At 32.3% G+C, this 26,596-nt stretch overlaps 1 protein-coding gene across 3 annotated transcripts in view; it reads left to right on the forward strand.

Moving 5' to 3' along the window:
* Positions 1 to 26,596, forward strand: part of PSMD14 (proteasome 26S subunit, non-ATPase 14) — a 123,564-nt gene that overhangs the window by 79,876 nt on the left and 17,092 nt on the right. For all 3 annotated transcript variants that reach the window (XM_077154002.1, XM_077154004.1, XM_077154003.1), the window contains exons 4-9: positions 1,877 to 1,948; positions 2,173 to 2,292; positions 4,707 to 4,777; positions 5,776 to 5,926; positions 18,483 to 18,590; positions 24,782 to 24,856. In XM_077154002.1, coding sequence (XP_077010117.1) covers positions 1,877 to 1,948; positions 2,173 to 2,292; positions 4,707 to 4,777; positions 5,776 to 5,926; positions 18,483 to 18,590; positions 24,782 to 24,856 — 597 coding nt within the window. The remainder of the gene's footprint in view (positions 1 to 1,876; positions 1,949 to 2,172; positions 2,293 to 4,706; positions 4,778 to 5,775; positions 5,927 to 18,482; positions 18,591 to 24,781; positions 24,857 to 26,596) is intronic.

A 26,596-nucleotide genomic window follows, 5' to 3' on the forward strand; every position in this document is an offset into this window, starting at 1 on the left:
TTCTTTAAGCCAATGTTTATTGAGTTCTTGCTATGGCAGGCACTTTGTTAGATACTGTTTATATACAATGTCAAACAAAACAGTGTTTCTTCCTTCATTGATGATGGACATAATTTCTGGATTTCTGTGTATAACACATTTTGGTGATGGTGTAAGGTTTTATTTCTTTCTCTTTTTTCTTCATAAGTATTTTCTGGAAAGTTAAGAAAGGCTGTATTAATACTATCAGCTAGATACCAGTTTAATTTCTTTCTCTATATGATTTTTTTTAAGTTGCTTTAGATCCAGGAAATAATTTCTATGAATACAGTAGTCATTATTTTTACCCTAAAGAATTACTTCCCTAATACCTCTTATTACAACTAATTTACTATTGTCCTCACCTTTAAGAAAATTAGATGAGTAACATTATCATAATCTAATATGTTTTATATGATGATTTCCATTAATACTTTAGCATGAGAGTAGTATACTTTTCCTTAAAGTTTTCACTCTGAAAAAAGATTAATCTCTATTGGAAAAGGAATAAACCTGTGTTAGGTGAAAATAGATGAAGAAGCTTTTAGCTTTATGGCCTGGTGTATATAATTTTTTAAAAATTCGAAGGTCATGATTTTTCTCACCACTTTGCCATTAGGAAATAAAAATATGTAATTGTTGTATGTGATTCGTGTACTCAGAGAAAATTATTCTAGAACCTTTTATACTTAATGTTTCCAGTAAATATTACAAGCTTTGAAACACCTCCCCAAATCACAGAATTTGGCATATGAATAGACAAGAAGCACAAAGTACACATTGGCCTATAAATGTGAAATGTAATGAGTAAAGCGCTTGCTAAATTTTAGTAAGTAAATCCGTAAAATGAGATAGAATATTGACTTACAATTTGCATAGCTAACATATTTGTTATATAATTTGTAACACAGTTATTGTCAGGGAAAGTAAGCTTTGAGCAAACCAAGACTTGGCAGTTCTAGGTAACATTTCATTTTAATTTCTGATTGCCTAGTATTAAAAAACAAGAATTTTTCTATGTGCACTAGTTGGGACAGAATTACATTTATAAGATTGCAGTCATCTTGAGGGTAAGCACTATATGGAAATTGTTTTATGCAGCAGGATGTTATAGTCAAAGATGTTTTTTGTTGCTTTTGATGCCAAAAAAAGTAGATCCTGCTTTATAGAGATACGTAGTATATTCCTTAGTCTGTAATAATACTAATAATAATATTTGTTTAAAAGTTAGAAGTATTTTCGTGTTAGCTATACCTGTCTCAACCAGTTTGTTCACACCTGGGGCAATTATGTTAAATTTGTTGTTGTAGAAAGAGGGAACAAATTCATGAGGTGAAGTACAAAGTATGTTGTTCACAGCTCTTTCACCTAGGGATTAGAAGTCTTTCACCACCACTCCCCACCCCCATACCTATGTATCTGCAAAGTGATCCCAAAGCCCTAATCTACTATGCCACCTAATGCTGTCTTTAGCTGAAAATCAAGAAGCTCAGAGAAATTGCTGTTGGTGTTGATTGTTTTGTTAATCGTGCTAGTCCAGCAGCATTTTACGTTCACATGGTGGTAAGAAATACATCTGATTGTGCATTAGAATTATGTTGTAGCTGAAGTAGCATAGTATTGCTGAAATACTATGGTCATTGGAAACTTACTTGGGTATTATTAAGCCTTACCAGTTTTCTAGTCCTATATGATATTGGAAAACTTGTTTTGATTGTTTACCTTATAACTGAATAAAAGGACACAGGACATGTCTTTCTAATATTCTTTAAAAACAATGACATTTGAATGATATGTAATTTTAATTTTAAATTCATAAACTCTATATATTTATGATGATTAATATATTTGTTTCTAGGGGCCACCTACAGATGCTCCTGCAGTGGACACAGCAGAACAAGTCTATATCTCTTCCTTGGCACTGTTAAAAGTGAGTATTAAATGGAGTTACTTGTTAAAGAAATCTGTTACTCTCACTGTATCTTTTGTTTGGGAATATTTGTCATCTTAATCCTGTCAGCCGTACGTTTTTATTGTTTTAACTGCATTTATAAAACAAATTTTTATTTTCACTGAAACAAAATCAGGTTATTTAAATGGGATTGACGTTTTCACAGAAATGAGCTTCATGTCCACTTATCTTCCTCTCTACAGATGTTAAAACATGGTCGTGCTGGAGTTCCAATGGAAGTTATGGGTTTAATGCTTGGAGAATTTGTTGATGATTACACAGTCAGAGTGATTGATGTGTTTGCTATGCCACAATCAGGAACAGTGAGTACTTTTATGGTTGTCTGCTCCAAGTCAGTGTGTTTCTTTTCTTTTTTCTTTTCATATGCAAAATATTATTTAATCATATTATGTTTCCTGTTCCCAATAGGAAAAAAATAACTGTGAGATTAATGATAGAAATTTCTAGACTGTATTGAATTAAATCATTCAGTTTTTTCAAGGCATCATGAATTCGTTGTAGGTCCGCAAAACTAATGATTCAACACTACACTCCTTTTTTCAAGGCTTCAGCTTTAACTAGCATAACATAATAGATTTAGAAGTTAGTTACCCTAAAATATCAAGGTATTTGATTAATTTGAACACTTGTTTCAAAAGGTTTCAGAGACTCTTATTTAGATTTTTAATTCACATACATTTGCTAATCCTTATGTTTTGTTTCCATTCTTTTGAAATATGTCCGTTTTTAAGATGTTCTATATATGGTGAAAAATGATTTTCAAGCATTTCTATTTAAAACATTAAGTTGTTAAAAAAATAAAAAATAAAAAAACCTATAGAGAACCTTAATTATTTTTGCCCAGGCATGGTAGCTTGTTTACAAAAGAAGCATCCGCTGTGTAAATTTTGAAAGCCATCTACTCTACCTGTTTAGAATGCAGTCTTCTTTCTGAAACTTTTTTTGTATAATTCACTGAACTTGTGTTTATAGATGTTTATTTAAATTTAAAGAAAATGGCCCCCAAGTAATAACCAGTTTGCCTACCTTCTAAAAAAAGTAAATAACATATATAACCTTCCATCTACTTGCAAGAAAACATATAGTAAATATATTTTTCTGTTGGATGTTTTTCTTCTAATATATAACATTTCTCTTATTGTGCCTTATTATATACCTGGATTTAAGAAATTGTTGTCATAAAGCTCTTTGCTCTATTTGAGGTTCCTTACTGTAATTGCACTTTGATAAGGTAGACACTAGAGAAAGAAAATCATATTTTTACATCATATGTACATATAGGAATTTAAGCTTAGGATAGTTGATAGAGAATGCAAAATACTTGTAAGTCATATAGAATGTAGAAAAATATACAAATTTCTAAATCTCTAAATAGACCAATTATTGAAGTCAACCAGTTTGGGTCTCCTGATTTTGTCCATCTGGAAATCCCTTGTATTTATTTTGCACATATGAAAATTCTGCTTATTTAGATTTAGACTTAAATCTTAAGACTATTATTATTTGTACCTACTTTTTCATGTCAAAATATATAAAACACATAAAATTAATTATTTCTGTTCCATGTGGCTTTTATATAGAAATCTATTATTTCCTTTTATATCATATAAAATAGAAGATTTTGACCCTCATATTCACTTTATATAGTAGAATGAGAAAGTTTTTCTTCTGGCATAGTGGTCGGCAAACCTTTCCTATAAAGGGCCACTATGTCTTCTGTTGCATCTTATTCTTTTAAAATAATCCTTAGCCCTTTCAAAATGTCAAAACCATTCTTAGCCCTTAGGTCTCATATTGTGGACCGTTGTTCTGTAGGATATAAACAGTACTGTTTGCTTTGGTGGGCAGGCAGTGCTTATGTTTGCTGGTTTGTTTAATACGAGACTTAGGTTCCTGATGTTAGAAGAAAGCCTTATAAGAGTTTTAATGGCCATGGTCTGTCACCAGAGAGATGATATGAACCATTTTTATTCTTTCATGTTCTAAAATCTAGCAAAATAATAAAAATTTAAATCTAGCAAAATAAAACAATATTTAAAAGACTTTGTTCCTGATTGTCTTTAGTAGGGAGTTTTCGGTGATTGCTTTCAAATTTGAGGCAATGTTCAAAGGTACATATTTCCCTCAAAGTACCTGATCTACCAATTAGTCCTAACTGAAGCACTGAACTTCCTCCCCTCCTAGCCCATCCACCCAACAGGCAAAAACCACAACCTAGGGAAACTAATAAATTATTTTCCTTCATCAAAGTGTTTACATTATTGAAAAAAAAAAGACTTGGGGCTGTTTTATTATAATAGCTGAATAGTTGTAGAACTTTAGATAAGATGGAAGAGACAGTCCTTCTCAATTCTCAGAGGATGAAATCAGGTAAGTATGCTTGCCTAGTGAGTCTAATCAAAAGCTGTTGTTGATAGAATTATTTGGTATTTCAGATACATAGAACAGTGGCCTTAAACTTTTCAAGGATTCTAAAAGTTGTCTTAACTCATTACCAAGAGCAACTTGATACTTGGTAATTTTAGAAGCTTTTTGGTATATGGTTTATAATTGAGTGACATGAAAGGGTATCAAAATATATAAAAAGATGTAGGTACCCTAAAATAATATACATAGTTAACTTTTGGAGCTTTTTCCTCATTTACATTGTAATATAAAGTTGCTTTTTTTCCCTAAACTTACAAAAACCAAGCACTTTTCTTTCTTTCTAAACCAGGGTGTCAGTGTGGAGGCAGTTGATCCAGTATTCCAAGCCAAAATGTTGGATATGTTGAAGCAGACAGGGAGGTAAGCATTTTAAGTGTTCATATGAAGAAATGATTCGCAGTATTTTCAGAAAAATACTTCACAATTATGGATGTTTCTGAATATATTTCCTAGGGAAAAAGTTACACATTTGATGTAAAAGTACCTACTGTATAAGTACTCTGTGCCACCAAACTAGTATTTCTCCCCTCTAAAGAATCAAAGAAATTTGTCAGAAAACTGTCTCATATTAAAAGTCTTGATTGTTAGATAATAAGCTTGGGCTATAATTCCCCTATTTTTTGCTTATGGAATTACTGTCTAGCCACTTATAATAGAAAGAGTTTGTTGTTTTCTATGTATTGAGAGTTGCAATGGAATGAGAGTCTAAAAATTTAGTTATATCTATAGACATTTGAATTTTAAAGATAGGAAAAGTAGAATCCAAAGATTCTTCAAGTTGTTTTTCCCCCCCAGATAAATTTCTCAATAGTTGTCATTCTCTTGCTCAAATTCTTCTACTGTGGAAAAAACTTCAAAATTAATGTTAGCAAAAGGCTCAGCAGCTGAGCAGAACCGTGCAAATTGGTTTTTGACTGAGTTCCGAGTTCTACTGCTGGTTTAATTGATATTTAATCCTTTCACGACAGTGGATCCTGGTGTCCATTGTTAAAAATGTACTCTGTGCCTGGAAAATCCAACTCCCAGAGCTAAGGAGTTAAAGAGTAGATATTTACTTGAATGCTGAAAGGATAAAAACTGGCTCTGAGAAAGTGTGGTAACAAGGTGAAAAACTGAAAGCCTTATCTACCACTGCTAATGTGCATCTCTTAATGATAGCACTCCTTTGTCACACTTATTCATTTCCATGTTTTCTGGGTAATATGGTATATGATTTCAGTGTTTATAATAGTGCCTTTTCACACCTGTGTGTTTTTCATCTCTTCTTAATTTATACCCTGTTAGTGTGTTGTTTCTTTTCATATCATAAATGTATTACTTGTTCTATTTTGAGTGTCTGAATGCCCTCTTTGTTTCAGGCCTGAGATGGTTGTTGGTTGGTATCACAGTCACCCTGGCTTTGGCTGTTGGCTTTCTGGTGTGGATATCAACACTCAGCAGAGCTTTGAAGCCTTGTCGGAGAGAGCCGTGGCAGTGGTTGTGGATCCCATTCAGAGTGTAAAAGGAAAGGTAGAGTAGATTCTGTTTATTAGCATCTACTGCCACATTTTGTTTACATATAAGTTAAGTAAAAATCTGTTTTGTTTAATGCAGGATTCTTAGTTACACAGAAACACCCCCCCCCTTAATTAAAAAGAAATCAAATAAAAACTCTGAACTTTTATTAGCAATTTAATTACTTAGACATTTATTTCTATTTTAATGAACTGCTGTCTAATAATCATGAATGTTCATCTTCACATTTAAAATACGTCATAGTTAGGGATGTTAAGCCACAGTAAAAGACTGCTATATATTTTATTAATATTTTAATAAACGTTGCCTTGACTTCCTTTATTTTCAAGTGGTATATTCAGGATAGCACAACCTTTTCAAGTTCTGCTTTATAGACATTGTGCAGGACATGTTCTTGTGGTGTAGGTTCCAAATATTTTAGATAAAGAAAACTTGCCTCAAAGACTGGATATCAACTACTCACATTTTTGGGTTGAGGATGCAGATGAATGATTAAATATGCTAAATGATTCTGAAAAGAGATTAACTTGCAAAGCATATTGGGTTATAGTTGTTCTTTGTTGAAATCTCTTTTGTTCTTTTTAGGTTTTTTTTTTTTCCATTTGTTCTTTCTTTCTTCCTTTTTTTTTTTTTTTTTTTATTTCTTTCTAGCCCCATATGCCATTTTTCCTATTTCCTGCCTCATGACAGCAGGGAGCAGCTCTATTATCACCTTCACAGAGCTGTCTGCAAATGTGAGAGGCAATTCGATTTTGCTCAACCACAGGGAGAGTGGATTAGAAAAACTACAGAACATAGAGAAATTGGCTAGGTGGTTACTGCTTTAAAATACTGCTGAGGTGTCTTGTTTGAGCATGTACTTCTATTGTAGTGTAGAATAATTGTTAAAATAAAAACACAATGCATTTATGGAATCCTTTGTGTGTGATTTTTATGAATAATTTTTAGAGCACTTAATAAATATTAGCTTGCTGTCTATCAGACCTGAAGTTTGATGGTAGTATAGATTACATTTATATCTGTTTACCAACTGAAACAAACTAAGCATGGCTGTTACCTTAGCGTTTTTATCTGTCATGAATTTGTAGTAGAGCACTTTCTGATATCATATTATTATATTGAATAAAAATTGAGGTCTTCTCTAAATCATGATCCTATTAGTTGTGATTTAAAATTTCAGAGGCAGAAACTATCCACAAAACCACTAATACTAGGTGATATAAGGTAACTCAGAATAGATAACTTTTAATGGCTTGTTGTTTATCTTTATTTTAATTTATTTACTTTCTTTTTACTGAGTGTACTGTTTTTTAACTGATATAGATAAAAGGGGTTGAAATTCCTTGACTTTGTTAGCTTTTTGAATTAAAAGTGCAGCTTAGTTCTCTTTAATTCTTGAGTAGTCAAGGTACTATTTTAGTAATCATAAGTAACTGACACAGTAATAATTATTTTAGAAATAGAACAGAATTATCCAGTAAAGCCCCATCAACATCACCACAATATTTATGAGTAACAATTGAAACCTAATTTTAAATATAATTAGAATGCTATTTTGTAATATTAGTTTGATTGACTTTTATGATACTTTATTCATGTGATGGTGGGCACTTTGAAAGGAAAATATAAGCCTAAATACAATAAAAGAAACTGTACTCAAAATAAAATGTAAATAAATTTGTATTTTATTTTTAGTTATTCTGTTTGTAGTATTTTAAATGGCAGTTTTAGTTTCTAAACCTAGTTTAAATATCTTATAACATTGGAATTGTATTGACCATTTCTTACTCATCATAGTCCACATTAAATGAATGTATTTCGTTTAAAAATATACTTGTACAAAAATATACTTGTGTCACATGACTCCACTGACAATGTAGTGAAATGTAGTATTTTTTAATTTTAAAGGAATATATCCTAAATTTTCTTTCACTGTCTAATTATATCATAAAAATATTTTGGAAACAAATCAGTATAAATATCTATCATTGATGACTTATAGAATCTGTTGTACCTAACATATAGATTCATACTTTATATCTCCTGAAGTAAGGATCTGTTTTTTTGTCAGTAATGGAACTCCATCTGTAAGGTGTCTGTGTTTGATTGTAACTTATGGTTCTTTCAGTATCAAGACCTCTCAAAACTAAACTAAATTACCTGCTAGTAAGTCCATGAATGTCTTTACAGAGTATTCTAGTTAAAATCATTACACTTAAGAATATAAACTTGTAAAAATGAAGAATAACATGGAACCTCCTTCCATATGATTTATCAAAGCTGTCAAAATATTTAGTAAGGCATTAGAGCAGGAGTTAAAATGACAGTCTATTATGTAAATGATTTAAGTTGGTTATCTACTCTCCTATTTTAAAATTGCTTTCCCGTATATATTTATATTTGCATTTTTATAAATCCTAATTTATCTTTCCAGGATCTCTGGTTTTGAGTTACTAGATAACTCTTTGTAATCTCAGTTCGTTCACAAGTATACTCTTTTATGGTGACTTGATTGCATGTTTATTGAATAATTGCTGTGTGCCAGATATCATGCTAACCATTTCAAAGTAACTTAGGAATGGAAAATGAGTCAAGGGGGTCATCTCAGAGCCTTTTTTTTTAAGTTACCGTGAATAGGTGTTGGTCCCTTCAGCATAAGTCAGAGGATGGACCTGCACGTTTTCTATAAATTCTCAATAGTTCTTCTTTTGATTCATGTGACGGTGGCCCCTTTGAAAGGAATATATTATGTATTATTGATATTTCTCATGTATTTGTTCAATGAATTTTTAAAAGTAATAACATACTCATTCCTGCTGGCCTTTGTGATATATCTAGGACCAAACATTGAGACCAACATAAATAATAAAATAAAATACACTATATGATGAAGAGTCCACATCACTCTGTATATGATATGAAACTATAAATGTTTAAAATGATATGGGTGAAAATCAATGGTAACAGCATTCATTTTAAAATGGAGAGTAAGCTCATGAAAATTACCACTGAACTCTGTTCTAAAATAGCCAGTGAAATAGTTTTCAAGATTCTGCTTTATTTTTAAGTTTATTTATTATGCACATTATTACCTTGCTTTTGAAAACTTTCTCCTGACAGAATTCCTGTCAGTAAAGTGTCCAGGTGTTACCTGCTAATTCCTCATAGCCTTTGTGTCTGGTCTCTATTTCGAAAATATAAAAAAACACTCATGGCCATTTAGTTCAAAGATATTTTCATACTGCCTGGGTAGAAATAAAATTTAATTTGATCCACAATACTCAATGGACTTTCAAAAATGGAATGTTTATGTAGTTGCAAATCAGCTCACCAGTAGGTATTTCTTAAACACACCTGATATACCTGTGTGCTGATGATTTGGGGATAGAAAAATATAGAGTGGTCCCTGTCTCTTTGAGAAGATAAGCCCTGTACATTTGTGTACATAGTGAGCAAGATAACATTCTGCCAATTATACACTGATATGCTTGCATTGCATACTAATATAATACCAATTAGACTGGCATTGTATGCTTCTGTAAGTCTTAAATTGGTTCCTAGAGACAAATAATTCAACAAATACTTATTCAGAACCTTGTATCTGCCAGTATGCAGTAAAGTATTACTTGTATAGCAATAAAAAATAGGGGCCCTGCAGAGTAATGATGAATATGGAAGAAAGAAATTCCTGAGTAAATGTTATAAGTGCTTATCCTATTATTTTCAGGTAACTAGAACTTTGTGTCTTTTTCATGGTGGAGGAGTGCAAATATTTTACTTATCCAATAAAGTTTGTATTAGAAAGTTTTAAGCTGGTAGAGATTTTAAACTACTTGAAATAGTAGTTTTGATTTAAGCTTTTTTTCCTCTTCTTCCCCCTCCTTCTTCTCATTTGTTACACTTCTTTTCCCCCTTTTAGTCAGAATGGCATTTAGAATATGAATTTTATAATTTTGCTAAGAATAGGTCCATCAATTGCTGTCTTGCTGGCATAGGAAGATGAAGGTAATGACCACAAAGAGAAAGGAAAATTTCTCTTCTTGTATTTTGTACACCCTAATTTACTATAATTCTTCTGATTGAGCTAATTTGTATTGAGTACCTAGGGCTGGATAGTCCCCCAAAATGTACACACACACACACTACTTTCTTCATCTATTTTTCCAAATTAAAAGAGAGAAACAGGAAATAAAAACAAAAAAATTCTATTTTCACTCATAATATAGTTCTATGAGCATACCTTCCAGCCCCTGGAGCAAGATCAGTTAATATGTTAACTTTATATTTGCTTCCTTTTTTTCACTCTTATTGTTAGTTTGAAGTTTTTAACACTCTCAGATTTAATCTTTGAAGACAACTAAGGAAATATCATATGTGTTATTGTTCTATTCTAGATAGACAAATTTATTTATAATATTTATTTAGCTGATGTAATAAAAAATTTTCAGCTAGAAATGTAAAAGGAAAGTCTTATATAGAACTGATGGATCTTAGTAGAGTTATTTTAACCTGGAGCTTTTATATTAATAATATAATCTCTGAAATAATTTATTATGCTTTAGTACTTGCTGTACATTTTGAGTGGTGTCAGTGTGCTTCAAATTACTTTGAATCCAATTGTTTCAGTAAAATACAGAAAATCTTTAAGATGATGTCCCCTTATCTATAAGAATATTATTTATTGCTCTTGCTTAATCATCTCATTATCCCTGATTAATCATTCAATAAACACTTATTATTGACCATTACTGTTTGCCAGGCATACATTGGGACTAATAGAAAAAAAAAAGACCTATTTCTTCTGCCAGTTTTGCATCAGCAAGCTGAAACTATAACTTTGAACAGAGAACTTTTTAGAGCCCATATATATTATTTTTTTAAGATCACAGTCAGGATGATTTGACATTTACCATTGTTAATTGTGAGGAGTTTTCCTGAACCCGAGACTTAGTTTTAGTAGGTTTAATGTGTTAAAGTAATTCTTAAAGAAGGTAGAATTGATTATGGTGGTAAATTTTCCTCTGAGTGTAGTTGATTCCTTAGTGGTTATTCTTTAGCTAATAATAAGTTGATTAATAGATGTCCTTTGCCACTTTTCATATCCAAATAGCTTTATTGTATGTAGATTTTATTCTAAATTAAAAACAAGTTTAGTGTTTTGTGCTTAAGGTTTTTAGTTCTGTAGGCCATGGAAGAGGTTCATGAATGCAAAGCCAAGTAATGATTTCTTTTAAGAAAGGGAAGAGTATATATTAAAGATGGTGATTAGATTTTTTATAGATAATGAACATCAGTTTTCTTTTTTTTTTTTTTAAGGAAAAATAAACATGTATGGTAAAAGTTTATATGAAACAGTAAATAAAAATGCTTGGTTGGAGCTTTTCATTTCATTAGATATTTATTTATTCTACATCATGTGTGCCAAGTGCTCTACTGGGGAATGGATATTCAACAGTAAATGAGATGCAAAACCTGCTGCTGAGTAACCGAATCTAATAGTAGTTTTTTCCTTGCTTTTAACAGTTACGGTAACTTTTACACTGAATAGTTTGGTGATGAAGAGTGCTGGTTTTGGCATGCAGTATAGGTACGAATCATAGCATTATCACTTACTACTTAGGTCACCTCATTTAATTTATTTAAGTTCTTTTTGAGCCTCAGTTTCCTCATCCATAAATTGGAAATATGAATACCTACATTTTAGTTGTTGAGAGTATTAGGAAAGATAATTTCTCTATATTAATAAACCAAATAAAAAATACATAGAAGTGATACACAACAAAGTAACTGAGCTTTAGATATATTTTCAAACTAAAATGATTTTACCTATTAAGAAGTGATAGTTTGAAGGATATATCTGCATTTTTCTTTGAAGGTGTTATTATTACACAATAAATAAGTAAAAGTCCCCTTTTCCCCATATCCACCTGCCCCCTGCTATGCTCACATGAGAGAGCCCTAGTCTGTAGTCTCTAAGGTACTTTAATCCTTGACTTCTAGTGGTACTATCAACAAGAATAGCAATTGTGTTCCTTTGGTTTGTCGATAGAAGAAGATCTGGTCATTTCTTCATTTTATAATGGCTCTCTGAGTAGCCATCAGATAGAACTGACCCTCTGGATTGGTATCAGACCAGTGACCTGAAGATTATGGTCTGTTATAGCTGAGACATCCAGTTTTTAAATTCACTGTCACATGAGTATAGAAATATCTACCATGCAGGAGTATCAAGATTCTAGGCATATTGTCAGTTTTTAGAAAAAGATAATAATAGTCTTTGTAAATATACACTATTTTCTTTCTTTTATCTTGGAAGTTGTGTAAGGAAAAACATGTCTTAAAACACATCTCCTTAATTTCCTGTTAATGTTTTTATATGCCAAGTGTCTGTGGATGTCAAATGTATAATTCTGATTTGAATTTTAGGGCAACATTTTTTCTGAACTTAGCACCACATTGCAGTGTTCTGCTTAGTCTATTGTGTCAGTTTGGGTCTCTAAGGAGCAAATACTAAAATGGGATTATACATGCCACATATTTCTTATTGTGGGAAACACCTGTGAAGGATAAAGAAGAGAGGGAGGTGTAGGTGGGGAATGTCTTCAGACAGCAGTGCAGGAGTAACATTGCGAAAGGAGAAAGGGACGATAACATTGGATAAAAAGAATCTCAGACTACAGCATAGTACTGAGCACATTTCAGGTATGCTGGTGGGGAGTCCCTGAGCCAAAGTGGCCCTTTAAAGGAATCCCACATTTGGCAGCAATGACTAGGTTCCAGTACCCTCATTGTGCTCAGTCATTGGCTGGGCAGCCAGGGGAAACATGTCTGGTGTGAACGCCAGTGGAACCAGAGGTGTAGTAGCCGCAGATTGTCAGTCAGCTGTGCTCTCCACCGCACGTTCTCTTGAAAGAAGTTCTTAGCTGGATAACTCCATGTTAGAACTGTGTGGCAGGTACAAATTTATTAATCTTCTTGACAACTCAGTCAGGTATCATTAATGAGCAAACAGAGACATTGGGAGGTTAAATAACTTTCCCTGAGTCACTTAGTTAGCAAGTGATATAGCTAGAATTCTCACTTCAGCAGGATTCTGACTCCAGAATGCCTCGAGTATTTAAACCCCTACACCATACTGACTGTATGAGATGCACTAAAAAATTCTGCTAACCTTTATTTTTATGGTACAAATAAATTATTTTCACAGTGTTTCATAAATTTAAAAATGTCTAATTACCCTTTGCCATGCTTATTTTTAAAGAATGGTTTGTTTTCATTAAGGCATATAAGTTCAAAACTTGTGACTTTACTTTTTGAATTTTGATGCATGTCTTGTCAAAAAAACACATTATAGTAGTTATATTTCATCCCTCTTTTTTCCTAATATATTGAAGTGGTACTACAGATCTCTAGCTCCAGTAAGTAATTCTCTAAGGATGAAGGAAGAAAATGTAAATTCACGTAGGAATTTCTTTTCCAGGGCTAAAATTGACATTTTATAAATAATTTCCATGCTGTAAACTTGAAACTAAGAAATCATAGCAATTCAGTGATATTCATTTGGCATGAGTCAGTTTTAGTTCTTAGTGCTTTTCAATGGAAATGGCATAAAAAGTAAGATTTCTCTGAATTTTTTATGCTCTGGGCTTACAGGAAACAGAAGATGTTTTTCTTCCATAGATGTCTGACAGTGCATGGCAGCATAAATAAAGAAATGGCCACAAACCCCAGTAGTACTTCTTAGGTCACATGTACCCTTAATTTTTAAAGAATCTAGAAACAACCTAAGCAGCTGATAACAGGCCATTTCCAGGTGATAAAGGGTATTTGATATGGGTGTTGCTTTTCTTTTCACACTTACCATTTTTATAGTCATTTAGAAGCTTGCTTTATGTCATGGTGGGTTTATATATTTTTAAATACATAACCTTTGGTAAGTGAATTTTAACATATATATATATATTTAATGTTTGACATTGATTTTGAGGTCTTAAATTTTTTCTTTTACGTTCCAGAAAATGAATGTAAATACAAACGTTTAAAACACTGTTCCTATTCTACCTTAGACACTTCCCATAATCATTACCATCAATATAGTACAATTAGAAATGCCAAGACTATGAACAAAAAGAGATATGTTATGAGTTACAGTAAATAAGGCCAGAAGTGTTCTTATGCATTTTTCTTTTTGTATTAAATTAATTTTAAGAGCTTTACATAAAAATTCCTTCCTTGGAATGTAAAAATTAGAAATTATAGATTTGTGCTTTGGAAATATAGTTTTCTAGTGACCTAGCAGTTCATATAAAAACATGAATTTCAAAATAAATAGTGTATTGAAAGAACCATACTAGACTCACAAGAGAAGCCAAAAATTGTGGATTAAACTGAATCTGAAAACAGAGTTTTGAATCTTAAACTGCATTTGTTATTAAAATGAAATTATAGGCCCTTGACCCTTGAGTATGCTTGGAATAAATATGGAACATAGTTATTGTTTTTAAAACTATTTTGCTTTTATAAGCTAAGACAGATGTACAAAAAAGATGCAGTTTTTATTTTGTATTGGCAGCTTCCAAATATTTAGTATCTATTTCCAAGAGTTGCAATTAATAAAGCAACCATGGTACTGAAATCTGCACATCCCACAAGCTAATTATATTTGCAAGGTCAGAGTGAATACATATTTTCAGAAAAATAAAGGGTTATATAAATATGTGTCTTCTACTTGGCTGTTATATCACAGTTTGTTGATCTGGAGTATAATGTGTACAATTCACAAATTTGTCTGATAACAGAAAGTGGTGTGTGATTGTGTTTATTTTACTAACCAGTATATTCACAGCAATCACTTCCAAATATCTCTCCAGTAAAGATGTGTTAATTACAAAACAGACAAGGTCTTCTATTATATTAAAGCTACTAACAAGAAGACAGCAGGAATCACACATGTAAATAGCATCATCAACCCCTATTTTAGTCCTCTGTTTTGATCTGTGAGTTGCGCATAGACCAAAGGTGCTATTAAAGACTGAGTGTATGAAATAGGCAGCATTATATGAACAAAATTTATTCAACAAGAAAACAGACCTTTAACATGAATTTAACAAGCCTGAGAAATTATAAACTATCATATGCTGCAGATTCATGCAGTGATAATAAACAAAAAAGGAAAGTAAGAGGTTTCCCCAAGCTAGCCAAACTGCTAATGGTTTTGTTATACGCTGTCTACTGTTGCAGTGACCTCTGAAAAGTCTCAAGGCACTTGCACCAGAAAAAATTAAATGGTCAGACTGCTGAATAGCTATTCAATGTTGTGTGTAGGACTTCAAAATGGAAAGCAGTTTTTAAAGTATATCATCATATCACTGAAAATATTCTTCACACATTAGCTTGAAGTTTTTATTATAACATTATAGAAGTAATTTTTGTGCAAAGTTTTTGGGTAAATTACTATTTGAATTTATAAGACAAACTGAGCTTGTTTAATATATACATCAAAAAGAAGTTTCAGAAAATTTAGACAGTTCCAAAACATGGATTATTACCCTTGTCTTCCCCCACTTCTCCCTCCCCCCAACCCCCACCATACTTTAATTAATCCTTGGGGTTCTTTGTTCAGCATGTTGTATCTAAAATTTCCATTCTTAATCATGGAGTGACCACTTTGCTGTCATTCTATTGCATCATGCTGTAAATACATAAACATGGAGAAACGCCTTCAGCTTATACACACCTCCAAGTGTTCACTAGGGCTTTTTCTTGAATCTTACTGTGGCATAATTAACACCTTCTTCACCCATTGCTCATTAGTGCACTGGACATTAATGAGTCTATTTTGATAGGTTGCTCTAAAGGAGAAACCCATTTATTCTCACAGCACAAAAAGCAATTATAAAATGTACAGAAATTAAAATGTAGGCTATATTGCCATATTTATATATTTTTTGCATACAAAATCTAGTTTTGTTCTGCAGGTTGTTGAACATTTTAGTTTCCTTAAGACAGTTACTATAGTGATGACAGCAAATTCCTTTAATCTGTGTGTAAAGTATTCATTTTCTACTGGCTGTCGTTGTGATTCAGGAATTGCCAATCTAAGCATGTCACTTTACATAGGCTATCATTTATTAGTTGAACTATATTAAGTCCTTGCATTTTTCTTTTAATTTCTTAATAGACATTAACATTTTTTATTTCAGATTTGTTTTTACAGATTATAACAGCTACTTAGCTGGTATTTTCATGTCCTTTTTATGAAGTTTCATACCTGTTTATAATATACCAAAGAAATATTAGAGATTTTTGCATGTAAAATAGCTGTCTGCTGTTTTAGTTTGAAAACATTCAGTATAAAAAAGTTTTGTTGTAATTGTACTTGGAATCATAAAATAACAGACTTGATCTTCGGGAGTATATTATTATTTAATTATTTAATGAGAAAAAAGCACAATGTCTCTGATAAGCTTTTGGATGGTTCAGAAAAATATATGTGCATTTAAATACATAAAGCAAAGTTAAACATTTAGGTACTTGTTCTATGCTTCTGACTTTTCTGTGAAGCTGGAAAAACATCAAAATAAAACATTAGCATAAAATAAAAATTAAAAAAAAAGTTTTGTTGTGATACATAATTATGTGATACATAATGGTTTTATGGAAGTGTATTTTTTCCTACAGATGCTTTTACCCAAGTCTTAAAATGGCATCAAAGTATTCTAAAAACACTTGGAGCAAAATGATGCCTTGCTCTTAAATATTTATAATTAATTAAATAGAGTGGCAGTCTTTGTGTGTTTTAGTATCTTTGTTGTCTGTCAAAATGTTCACTTCCCCTTCCTTTGCCCACATTTTAACTTGATCATAGTATATGTGGTCCTTAGTAGAAAATGTGAGAAAATCTTTTACTTCTAAAATGTTTAAACAATTGCCTGAAGTGTTTTATGATAATAATATCTGATTAAAGTATGTCTGGTATTAGTACCTGCGTTTATTGCTTTATGAGAAAAGAAAATATATTTAGAAAAAAATGTAAGTATAAGCAAGATGTATAGGCCTAGATCTATTGATTTATAAATAAAATGTGAAGGTTAAGTCTGGAGTAAGGTTATTGTATAAAGAAAAAGAGTTTTTGCAAACTATTAAATTATTCATATTCTGGGGATGCTTGGTTTTGTTTTGAGGCAAGAGGAATCTGTGGGGAAATTCAGATTGTTAAAAATAAAAGCAAAATTCAAAGCTTGTATTTTTTTAGCCAATCAGAATGGACAGGGGCCTTGGATTGATTAACTTGTCATGATGTTTTTAGGTCTAAGCTGATATTCTTCAGTACTCTTGACTCTTTATAACAGTCTTTTAGAAAGGATGATCTTTTTTTTCTTTCTTTAAATCTTATTCTTTAGCATACAGCAGGTAGTAATATTAAAATCAAGTTTTAGACTTGTTTAGATTTCAGTTAACTCGAAAATAAATTTCATTTTTTATCTCAGTATCCTCAAACGTTTGTACAAAGGAGAACAATCTAGTTGACAATAGCTTTTAAAACTTTGAGACGTCTTGGCTGTATAGCACTTTTAAAGGCAAATCTAGAAATACTGTTATTATCCTGCTTTAAGATTATTCTGTGTGTTGAATGTATTGAGTTTGGGCATCTGACTCTTAAAGTCAAGGGGCTTTACAACTTCACAATGTTTTGAAGCTTTGAGTTCTTACAGGTCCATGACAATGAAGAGAAACAAGACAGTAATTGGGGATAGTGTGTTATTCTTGTTAAATCTGTTAGTATGTAAGAGCTAATAAATGATAATGTATCATGTAAGAATTCAAAGTCTTTCTGTACAGAAATATTACATACACTTAGCGTAAAGAGGATACCTGTTGTTATTTTTTCACTGTGAACTTAGGACCTTATTTTATACCATGTTCCTTGCTTAAAAGCACACATGATTTTAGTTTTCTTCTATTGTGTCTCCTATGCTTGACAGTGGTTTGGACATTTAAGGCCATCACACAAGTTATAAGGTCTTTCATAGTCACCAGAAGTAAAAGGTATCTGATTAGAAGAGAATACGTGGGGCAAGTGCCTTGCTGGCTGTAATTTTGTTGTCATTTCAAGTACCGTGGTGGTATAATTGATGTGACAGGGCTGGGCTTTAGATGTGGTCCCTTAGCTTGTGCTCACTTTCAGTTTTAGTTTCTCTTTGTCATTCTTTTTGATTAGGTAAAATTTAGGTGACAAACACGCACATCATGAAGGTGGTTTGGTATAAGTTTAGTCATGATGCATTTCAATAATGAAGATGCAAAGTTAATATTTTTCTTTACTGCTTCATGAAAATTGTAATAATTGGTGTCACCTTACATTACAAGATAGAGGGTGGTGTGCTGATGGCACAGTCAGCAGGAGGTTCTTTTTTATTAATATTATAATTAAATGATTTTCTGGAAATGGGCCAGAAACAGATGCAAGTTGATCATGCCTTGTCCACTGTTGCTTGGCATTATCACTTGCTTTTTAAAAAAGAATTGACCTGACACCTTATTTTTACAGGTTGTTATTGATGCCTTCAGATTGATCAATGCTAATATGATGGTCTTAGGACATGAACCAAGACAAACAACTTCAAATCTGGGTCACTTAAACAAGCCTTCTATTCAGGTAATGCCTGCATTTGGTAATACGTTAAAACTCTATTTTACATTTTAAAAGCCTGCTGTACATAATAATTTTAAGATCTAATTCTTAGCCTTTTAGTTTGCTTGCTGTTATTTGATTGTTCTTAAAAAAAGATACTGGAAATATTGTGGCAGAAGTTATTTATTTTCTCATATGTTAGTTTTAAGTAGAGTCTTTTAATTATACTTTTCTACTATATTTTGAGGACACCTTTTTAGGAGTATAGTAGAACATTTGTCTTGGCTTTGCATGGTTCACATTATAGAAAAAAGTATAGATAAGAGTTTCAGGTGGAGCATATTAGCTGTCATCATTGTAATGATGTTTGATTAGTAGATATTTCTTATAGCTGCAGTTAATGGGAAAGTTGATGTACAGTTTAAGAGGTCGCCATAATCAATTCTTAAATAATACTTGAAATTTTCTGCCATTTTTTCTTTTAGTAAAACTGGTTTTATAATTTCTATAAAACACATCTGTATATTACTTTAGATTAGCATTTACAAACTTGTCTTTTCTAATGATGCCATCCACCATTATTGGAGTTACTGGTATTCAGACACTTAATATCCTCCTGAGTGATTAATATTTTCTTTGTATCATTTGCATGCCTCATTGTTTTTACACAAATCTTTATTGTCTGCAAAAATTATTGTAAATGTGTTTTTAAATGCACCAGTACATGTGTCTATATAGTTAATTGCTTCTCTGAAGATCAATTAAAAAGACAGAAAGACCATGTTTGGTTCAACAGAACACATAAGACAAAGAGATTATAGTAGCTTTTGCTACTCCCCTTCTGAAACTTTGCTCTATCATATGGTTGTCTTCAGGGAGTTGTGGTTTTGACAGTTAACCATGTTTAAGTCTTGGTTACATTCAGATAACTTTATACTTTTATACACTTAATTTTGCAACGGTCATTCATCTGAAGTCTTTATCAAAGTGAAGTGTTACATTTCAAAGGATTGAGCTGTGCTGCTTTGAAAAAAAATTTTTTTTACAAGTCAGAGAAAACTGCAAAGTATAATGAGTATGAAATAAGCTACCAGTGTTTTTGATTGGGTACAGACAAGCCCATGCTTGCATGTTTCAAGAGAATTTATTATTGGACCTTTTTAGCCTGTGATAATGACCTTTCTTATAAACCCCATAGCATCATACTGCTTCATTATTTTTTGCAAAAGGTTAAGTAGCATCTCACAAGTTAAGATCATTGTGATTACTACATGGTTTATTTCTGCCAGAAGTTTTCAGTAATTGCAAGCCAGCAGCCACCTGTTGCAGATTTCATCTTTTAAATTAAAACACTGCTTTTAACCTTAAAAATTGAGTGTAATTGATATTAAAATCCGTTTCTTTCTACATCATTCCAGTTAAGTATTTTTTGGTCCTACCTTCTATTCTGTGAAATTTAAGATGCACTTTGTATAACAGTGTCCAAACCTAAGTTAAAAGGACCTGTGTATGTAAGAGCTACATTGTCATTATTTTTCCTTTCATTGTGGTTTTTATAGTTTATTTTGATTTCCAATTAAAGTCTGTAAATTTATTTATTTCACAGTTTATATAGCATCCATCAGAATGACATCTATCTGGGTGCTTTACAGTTTTAAGACAATTTCAACACAAACACTCAAATGGTATCAAGCCAAAAAGTGACAAAGCCACACCTTAAAACACTTTCTTATTTGTCTAAGAGAAGTTATAAAGAAATCAGTCCCGAAGAATCTGAAGTGAATGGTAATATCCATAATATCCATATAGGATATTAAATCTTTAACTCAAGGACCAGAAGCTTTCAGAAGTGCCAGCTTTTATTTTGTAATAGAAATTAGGGGCCTTTCTCCTAAACTAAGTTTCAGGTAGCAGGTATAAAAGCTTGACAGTAAGCATCACCACACATGCTGGTGGTCACTAATGCTTTCTAACACAGAAAACTACTATTATACTTATAGTAATGGGGAAAAATTATGATTACATTGTAGCTACTATTTAATAATCCGGGGAAGTTTCGAAATACGTTAAGTGAGAAAAAAGATTGTAAAGTTGGATATACAAATTCTTTTTTTGTAAATACATATTATATAAATTGTGCCTATATATTTACATTTACCCAAACATGTTAGTATTGATTTTACTTTTGGATGGTAGGATTATGGTTTCTCTTTTATATTTTTCTTAGTCTGTATTTTTTAAACTTTGTGCAGTGAGATATATTGCTTTTCGAAAATGTTACTTTTAAAGCACTAGTGGCAATTAATGTTGAAGTATCTTCCATAAGCCAATGCGAATTGACAAAGTTTATATTCACCTTTGTGTTTTATTTGAGAAGCCATTGGTCATCTTGATAGAGGGGAAAATACATTGTAGACTTCTGTATTAACATAAAAAGATTTTATATTATTCCGCACTTGGAATATTTGATTTGACCAAAATTGTCAAATATATAATATTGAAAGTTAACAAGCATTTATTTTAGTGACTCAGTGTATTTAAATATTTCATTAAATACTGCTCAATGACATTTCAGATCTTCAAGGTAGTAGTGCCACAGTAAATGTAAAGATTAGTTCCAACCTCATGGATATTTAGCAAATATTGCTATAAATTTAGATGTTTTGTGCTAGGGCTGTGAGCCTCTAAGTGTAGCTATAAGACAATCGCATTGTCTTAATAGTGTTAATGCTATTGATAAACATTGTTTTTGGCAAAACAGTTGCACTGGAAGGAGCCATTGTGATCATGTGACAGGTAAGGAAAGTGAGTCCTAGAAAGTTTTTGAGTTGTCTATCTCATGCAGAGTTAATGTAGGAACTAGTACTCATAGCCAGGTCTCCTTATTCTTTCACACTATAGTTAGAAGTAAATGTTTGCATAAGTAACATGTATACAGTTCAAAATTTAAAAAACTACAAAATGGTATTTAGCAATAACTCTTCCTTCTACCTCTGCCTTCTGCAACCTAGTTCTTACTGTGGAGGCAGCCACTATTTCCATGTTTTGTTTCTTTTCACTGCTTATATACAGAAAGTGTCATTTTAAAATGCGATTTAATGGATATAATTTAGCACAATATTTTCAGTTTATCAATGTAAAATAATTGAAGACAAATTTATCTTCAGATCTAAATACACCTTACTTTTTTAGAGCATAAAATTTTTATAACCTATCAAGAACCTATGAATCACATATAATTCATAAACTGTATATTGTATATTATGTCTGCTCTTCTATAGCGGTGGAGGTATTAATTAGGCAGAACTTCCTTCTTTGAAGGTTTGAAGTCTCTGATCAAATAAAACAAGGGTCATGATGTCCAAAAGCACATAAGCGAAGTACTGTTAGTAAATCCAAAGCATATCGTCTAGAACCTGTGCTGTAAAAGATGGCCAACTTCTCAGGTCAGCCACCAACAGCTTATTAGCCCATAATATATAATAGTATAGAACAGAATGAGTCTTTATAACAGTGTTTCTATGGAAAGCTGTGTTGCAGATTTCAAACAGCTAATTAATGAATGAACCTTGGGAACATAGCCTGTTTTAATGAAGAATTATCTGAATTTTTCCATGTCCATCAGGTGTTTAAGTATAAATTAAAAATTTAAATATTGTGCTTTTAAGAATTTTTTTTCTAGCTTGCTGTATATAACCTTCTCCTTTATCTGCTTGGCATATTGCATTGCTAGTACATTATATATTTAATTTGCAGTTGTACCCTTTCAAAAGATTAGTCTCCCTCTTGATAAAACTAGTATTATTCACTGAGCTAAACGAGCTTTGTGTTTTGAACGCCTGTGGAGGGAGGACTGCGCAGGCCAGTTTAGTTATGATTTGAGATGAATTCACTGGAGATACATAGCAGGTGAATAAGTAAAATTGGAAGACCATTTAAATATATCATTTGATTTAGAATTGCATTTGTTTTGTTATCATTATACCTGCTAATCTTTATGCTGCCTGTGTTAGTTATACTACTTTTATCTAAATAATGTAATTGAGAATCAAGTAGGTAGTGCCTTCAAATACAGAATCCTATATTTCACCAGTATAGTTAATCTCCAACAAGTGGACCTGTTTTTGGGCTGGCCAGTCAGCTGGCTTCTGTATTTACTTGGCCACAACTGATGTTAGCTTTATTGCTTTCATGTAGGCTTGTACAATTAGGACATGGCACAAAGGGGCTTGTATAGAGGATGTGTTTGAGGCCTGAGATCTAGTCCAAACTCTACACTCTAGCCAGGGTTGTATGCTTAGAGGGCTGGGTGCCTTTTTCTAATTCTTCCACTCGGAAGATACACCTCCTTCTAGTTTATACAAACTGGAGTACAGATTAGGGAGGCCCTGATCAGTTTCACTTATTAATCTGCACAGTACAGCAGTCTTATATGCCAAAATTGAATTCACTCTCCTGATTATTAAAATGGGTAAGAATTTTCTAGATATTCTTTTTTTTTTTTTTTACATGGGCAGGCATCAGGAATCGAACCCGCGTCCTCTGGCATGGCAGGCAAGCATTCTTGCCTGCTGAGCCACTGTGGCCCGCCCTCTAGATATTCTTAATAGTTTAATTTATTATATCAACTGTACTAAGTCAGTTACTGTTTCCTGTGTGATCTCATAGCACACTTTTATAGCAGACATTAGGAGTATATGAATGGATTGTTACAGTAATATCTAAAGTTTTTAAAAATATTTAGTGGACTGATTTTTGCAAGCAGAGTTTAAAAATAAGAGCTTGCTTTGTCCTCATCCTGATCTTGAAAATACATACACTTAATCCAAGAATTTCCTAAGACACTCTCTAGCATAGTATGACAGAAATAACATAATATGGTAGGAATCTGGTTCAAAACCCATCTCTGCCTTTTACTAGCTATAAAATGGGGCAAATTAAATTTTTGAGTCTTTATTTTCCTCATCTGCCAGAATACATATGGAACCATCTTGCCTTACTGGGTTTTTGAGAAGATTAAAAGATGTAATATATAAAGCAGATGCTAGGTGTGCATTAATATTCACTTCCCCACCATTTCTACCTCTCACTCAATGCCTTAAGACTTATACTGAAAAATCCATTAATCAGAGAGCTTGGTGGTTGTTTTGGTTATCTTTAGATTTCTGAGAGTTAACCCCAAAGGTCTTTTTGTTTTTAGGCTTGTTGAAAATATTTCTAAAGTATCTTTCTTTCTTTCATGTCTTAATAAGTTGATAGAGGATCTTCTAGGTCCCTCCCAAATTACTTTGAATCTCTGCTGCTAGAGTTAAACACTGAGGTGGTTGTGAATTGATTCTAGCACATGCCTGGGGTATCATTTCCTTTCTTTTTTGGTTTTTAAAAATTTTATTGTGATAGCATATACATAAAATTTCCTATTTTAACTACTTTTCATGTATGCAATTCAGTGGTGCTAATTATATCACAATATTGTGCTGCCATCAACACCCTCCATTACCAAAACTTTGCACCATCCCCACGGAAACTGTACTGATTTACATCAACTCTCCTTTCATTTCTTAATAAAGCTATGAATATTAGCTAGTTAGTATTATGATTTGCCTGTTTGTCTTGAAAATTGAGTAGAGAGAAAAAAATTCTGACTGGCAAGATTGCCTGTCACTGCATATGAGTAGCAGCCAAGATAGACCCAGTAAGAACAAACTCTACATTGTTAATTTAGAGACACACACACACACAAATATTTGAACTTATCAGAACCACATTAAGGAAAATGTAAACCCCAGATCTTTGTTGTGAGTGAACAAACAAATACACTGTTATGGCTTTTTAAAGCTTTTCTTTTGACAGACGAATGATCCCCTGAGATTTCATAAAATCAGACTTAATAAATTATTTATGATTTATGGATAATTATTAATGTAGATTATGATGTGGTCATAAGTTATCCTTGACTCTGCACAAGGACTGAAGCTTTTTCATTTATGTTGCTTTATATCATGCTTTGAAGAATGTGACCCATCCCTCTAACTTCTAAACTTGTAGCTGAGGGAAAATATTTTAATTGTAGCTTCTTTAGAATATAAAATATTTTTTTAGAGGATGATAAAGGTACTGTCTGTGGGATAGCTCAACTCTTTCAAATAGTTGTATTTAATTTAATAGATGAAAAATACTAATCTGCACTATTTTCCAATCATTTACCTCTACAGGCATTAATTCATGGATTAAACAGACATTATTACTCTATTACTATTAACTATCGGAAAAATGAACTAGAACAGAAGGTAAGTTTAAATCATTATTTTAGACAGAGGAGGAAAAGATTTTCTCAAACCATTAAAACTATTACCTGGTATATGACTTGAATTGGAATTATTGACCCTTTTACTGATGTGTTCTGAATATTATTCCATTTCTGTTGAATTACAGCTTAAAATAAAGGAATATTTTATTGGACATATTGTAAGGCATATTTAAACCTTGTTGGTGTAAGGAGGAGAGGAAGTAGAAAACATAGCCAGTATTCCAGTTTGGTTTTATGATAAATTATAAAAAGCTTCCTACTAGTTCTCTGATTTTTCTAATTAATGTATCTTGCCCAATAAAATTAGTAGCTTTCCAATTTGAGAGAAATACATTAGATTGTAGTTCTGTAGTAATACTTCTTAAAAACATAATATATTCACCTGTGGTAAACTAAAAGTAACCAAAAGGTGAATACAGTTTAGGTGTTCATATACTTAGAGCTAGATTCTTATAATCCCTTTGTATACTAGGCATTCTTCAGATTCATTCACTTTTAAAATTACCTAGCATCTTTGTGGATTAGAATTCATTTGTTTGTTTCTACTATGTTAGGATTATTTCAAGTACATTTTTTTTCCTCTCATCTAATACCAAACGTTTAATTTTGCCTATTGCTTTTTGAAATTACTATCTGAACTGTTTTTCATTATTATTGCAATCAGATACTTCAAATTAGCATATTGTATTTCTTTTTTGGAGGAAGACTTTTTTAAAGAATATTAAGTGTACCATTGATAGCCAATGCGTTTTTGGTTCCTTCATGCACTCTAAAGCCTAAACATGCTTTAGGTGATTAGTAACAAGCAAAACCATTCCTAATAGTTTGAGTTGATCCTCACCAAGGTGCCTTAGGAGGGGACTCTGGGTACTTCCGGTCAGTGGAAAGTAGAGTAAGTTGGTCTCTCCATACCTACCCCCTTTCAATCAGATCACTTCTGTTTTTAATCTCAGTTATATACTGTGGGGTAAGGTGTGTCACCTTTTTTTAAATTTGATTAATCTCTGTTTAAAAGGTCAGCGCCACCCACAAACTCACTTGAAGGGCCCAGGTGCTTGAGCACAGTGGTGAGTGAAGGGTTGCAGGTACCAAATGTTCATCTATTTGGTCATATCCAGCTAATTTTTCTCCTCCTCCTTCATATCCTATAGACTTAGCCACCATCCTTTGCATAAAAAACACATGTATAGATATATACATGAATTAATTAATGTTATGTTGATATTCCTAAAAGCTCAGTTCAGCTGCTTTCTCAATAATGAGAGCCCTGCCTTTATTCTTATCTGTCCAACTTGTATACTAAGCTCAAACCTTACATGAGGGTCCTAATGGAATCCTTGTCTGGGCATGGTAGGAATATCCTGCTGATCACTGGTAACTAATTTACTTTGCTTTTGAAATAAGGGAATCCAATTCTCAGTGCTTAATTACAGGTAGCTTTATGGCATAGGTAGTTGTAGCTGCACCAAAATTTCCTGAGGATCTGTTTTCTAAAACAGTGGAGAAAATGGGAAGCAGTCAAAAAACTAGTCACCTGTCTAGCTTTCTTCAGTTTTTTTCCCCTCAACTGTCTTTCGCTTCCCGTGGGTCTAGGAAAGGTTGGGGCTGTTTAGGGCCTGTTTGAGTTGAGAGTCTCATAGGTGATTTGACATGCAGTTTCTTCTTCAGCATAACATGAACTTTTTACAACATATATCTGAAAACCTCTAAACCCAAAACC

This window comes from Tamandua tetradactyla, chromosome 3 (genome assembly GCF_023851605.1).
Source record: "Tamandua tetradactyla isolate mTamTet1 chromosome 3, mTamTet1.pri, whole genome shotgun sequence".
Classification (NCBI taxonomy): Eukaryota; Metazoa; Chordata; class Mammalia; order Pilosa; family Myrmecophagidae; genus Tamandua; species Tamandua tetradactyla.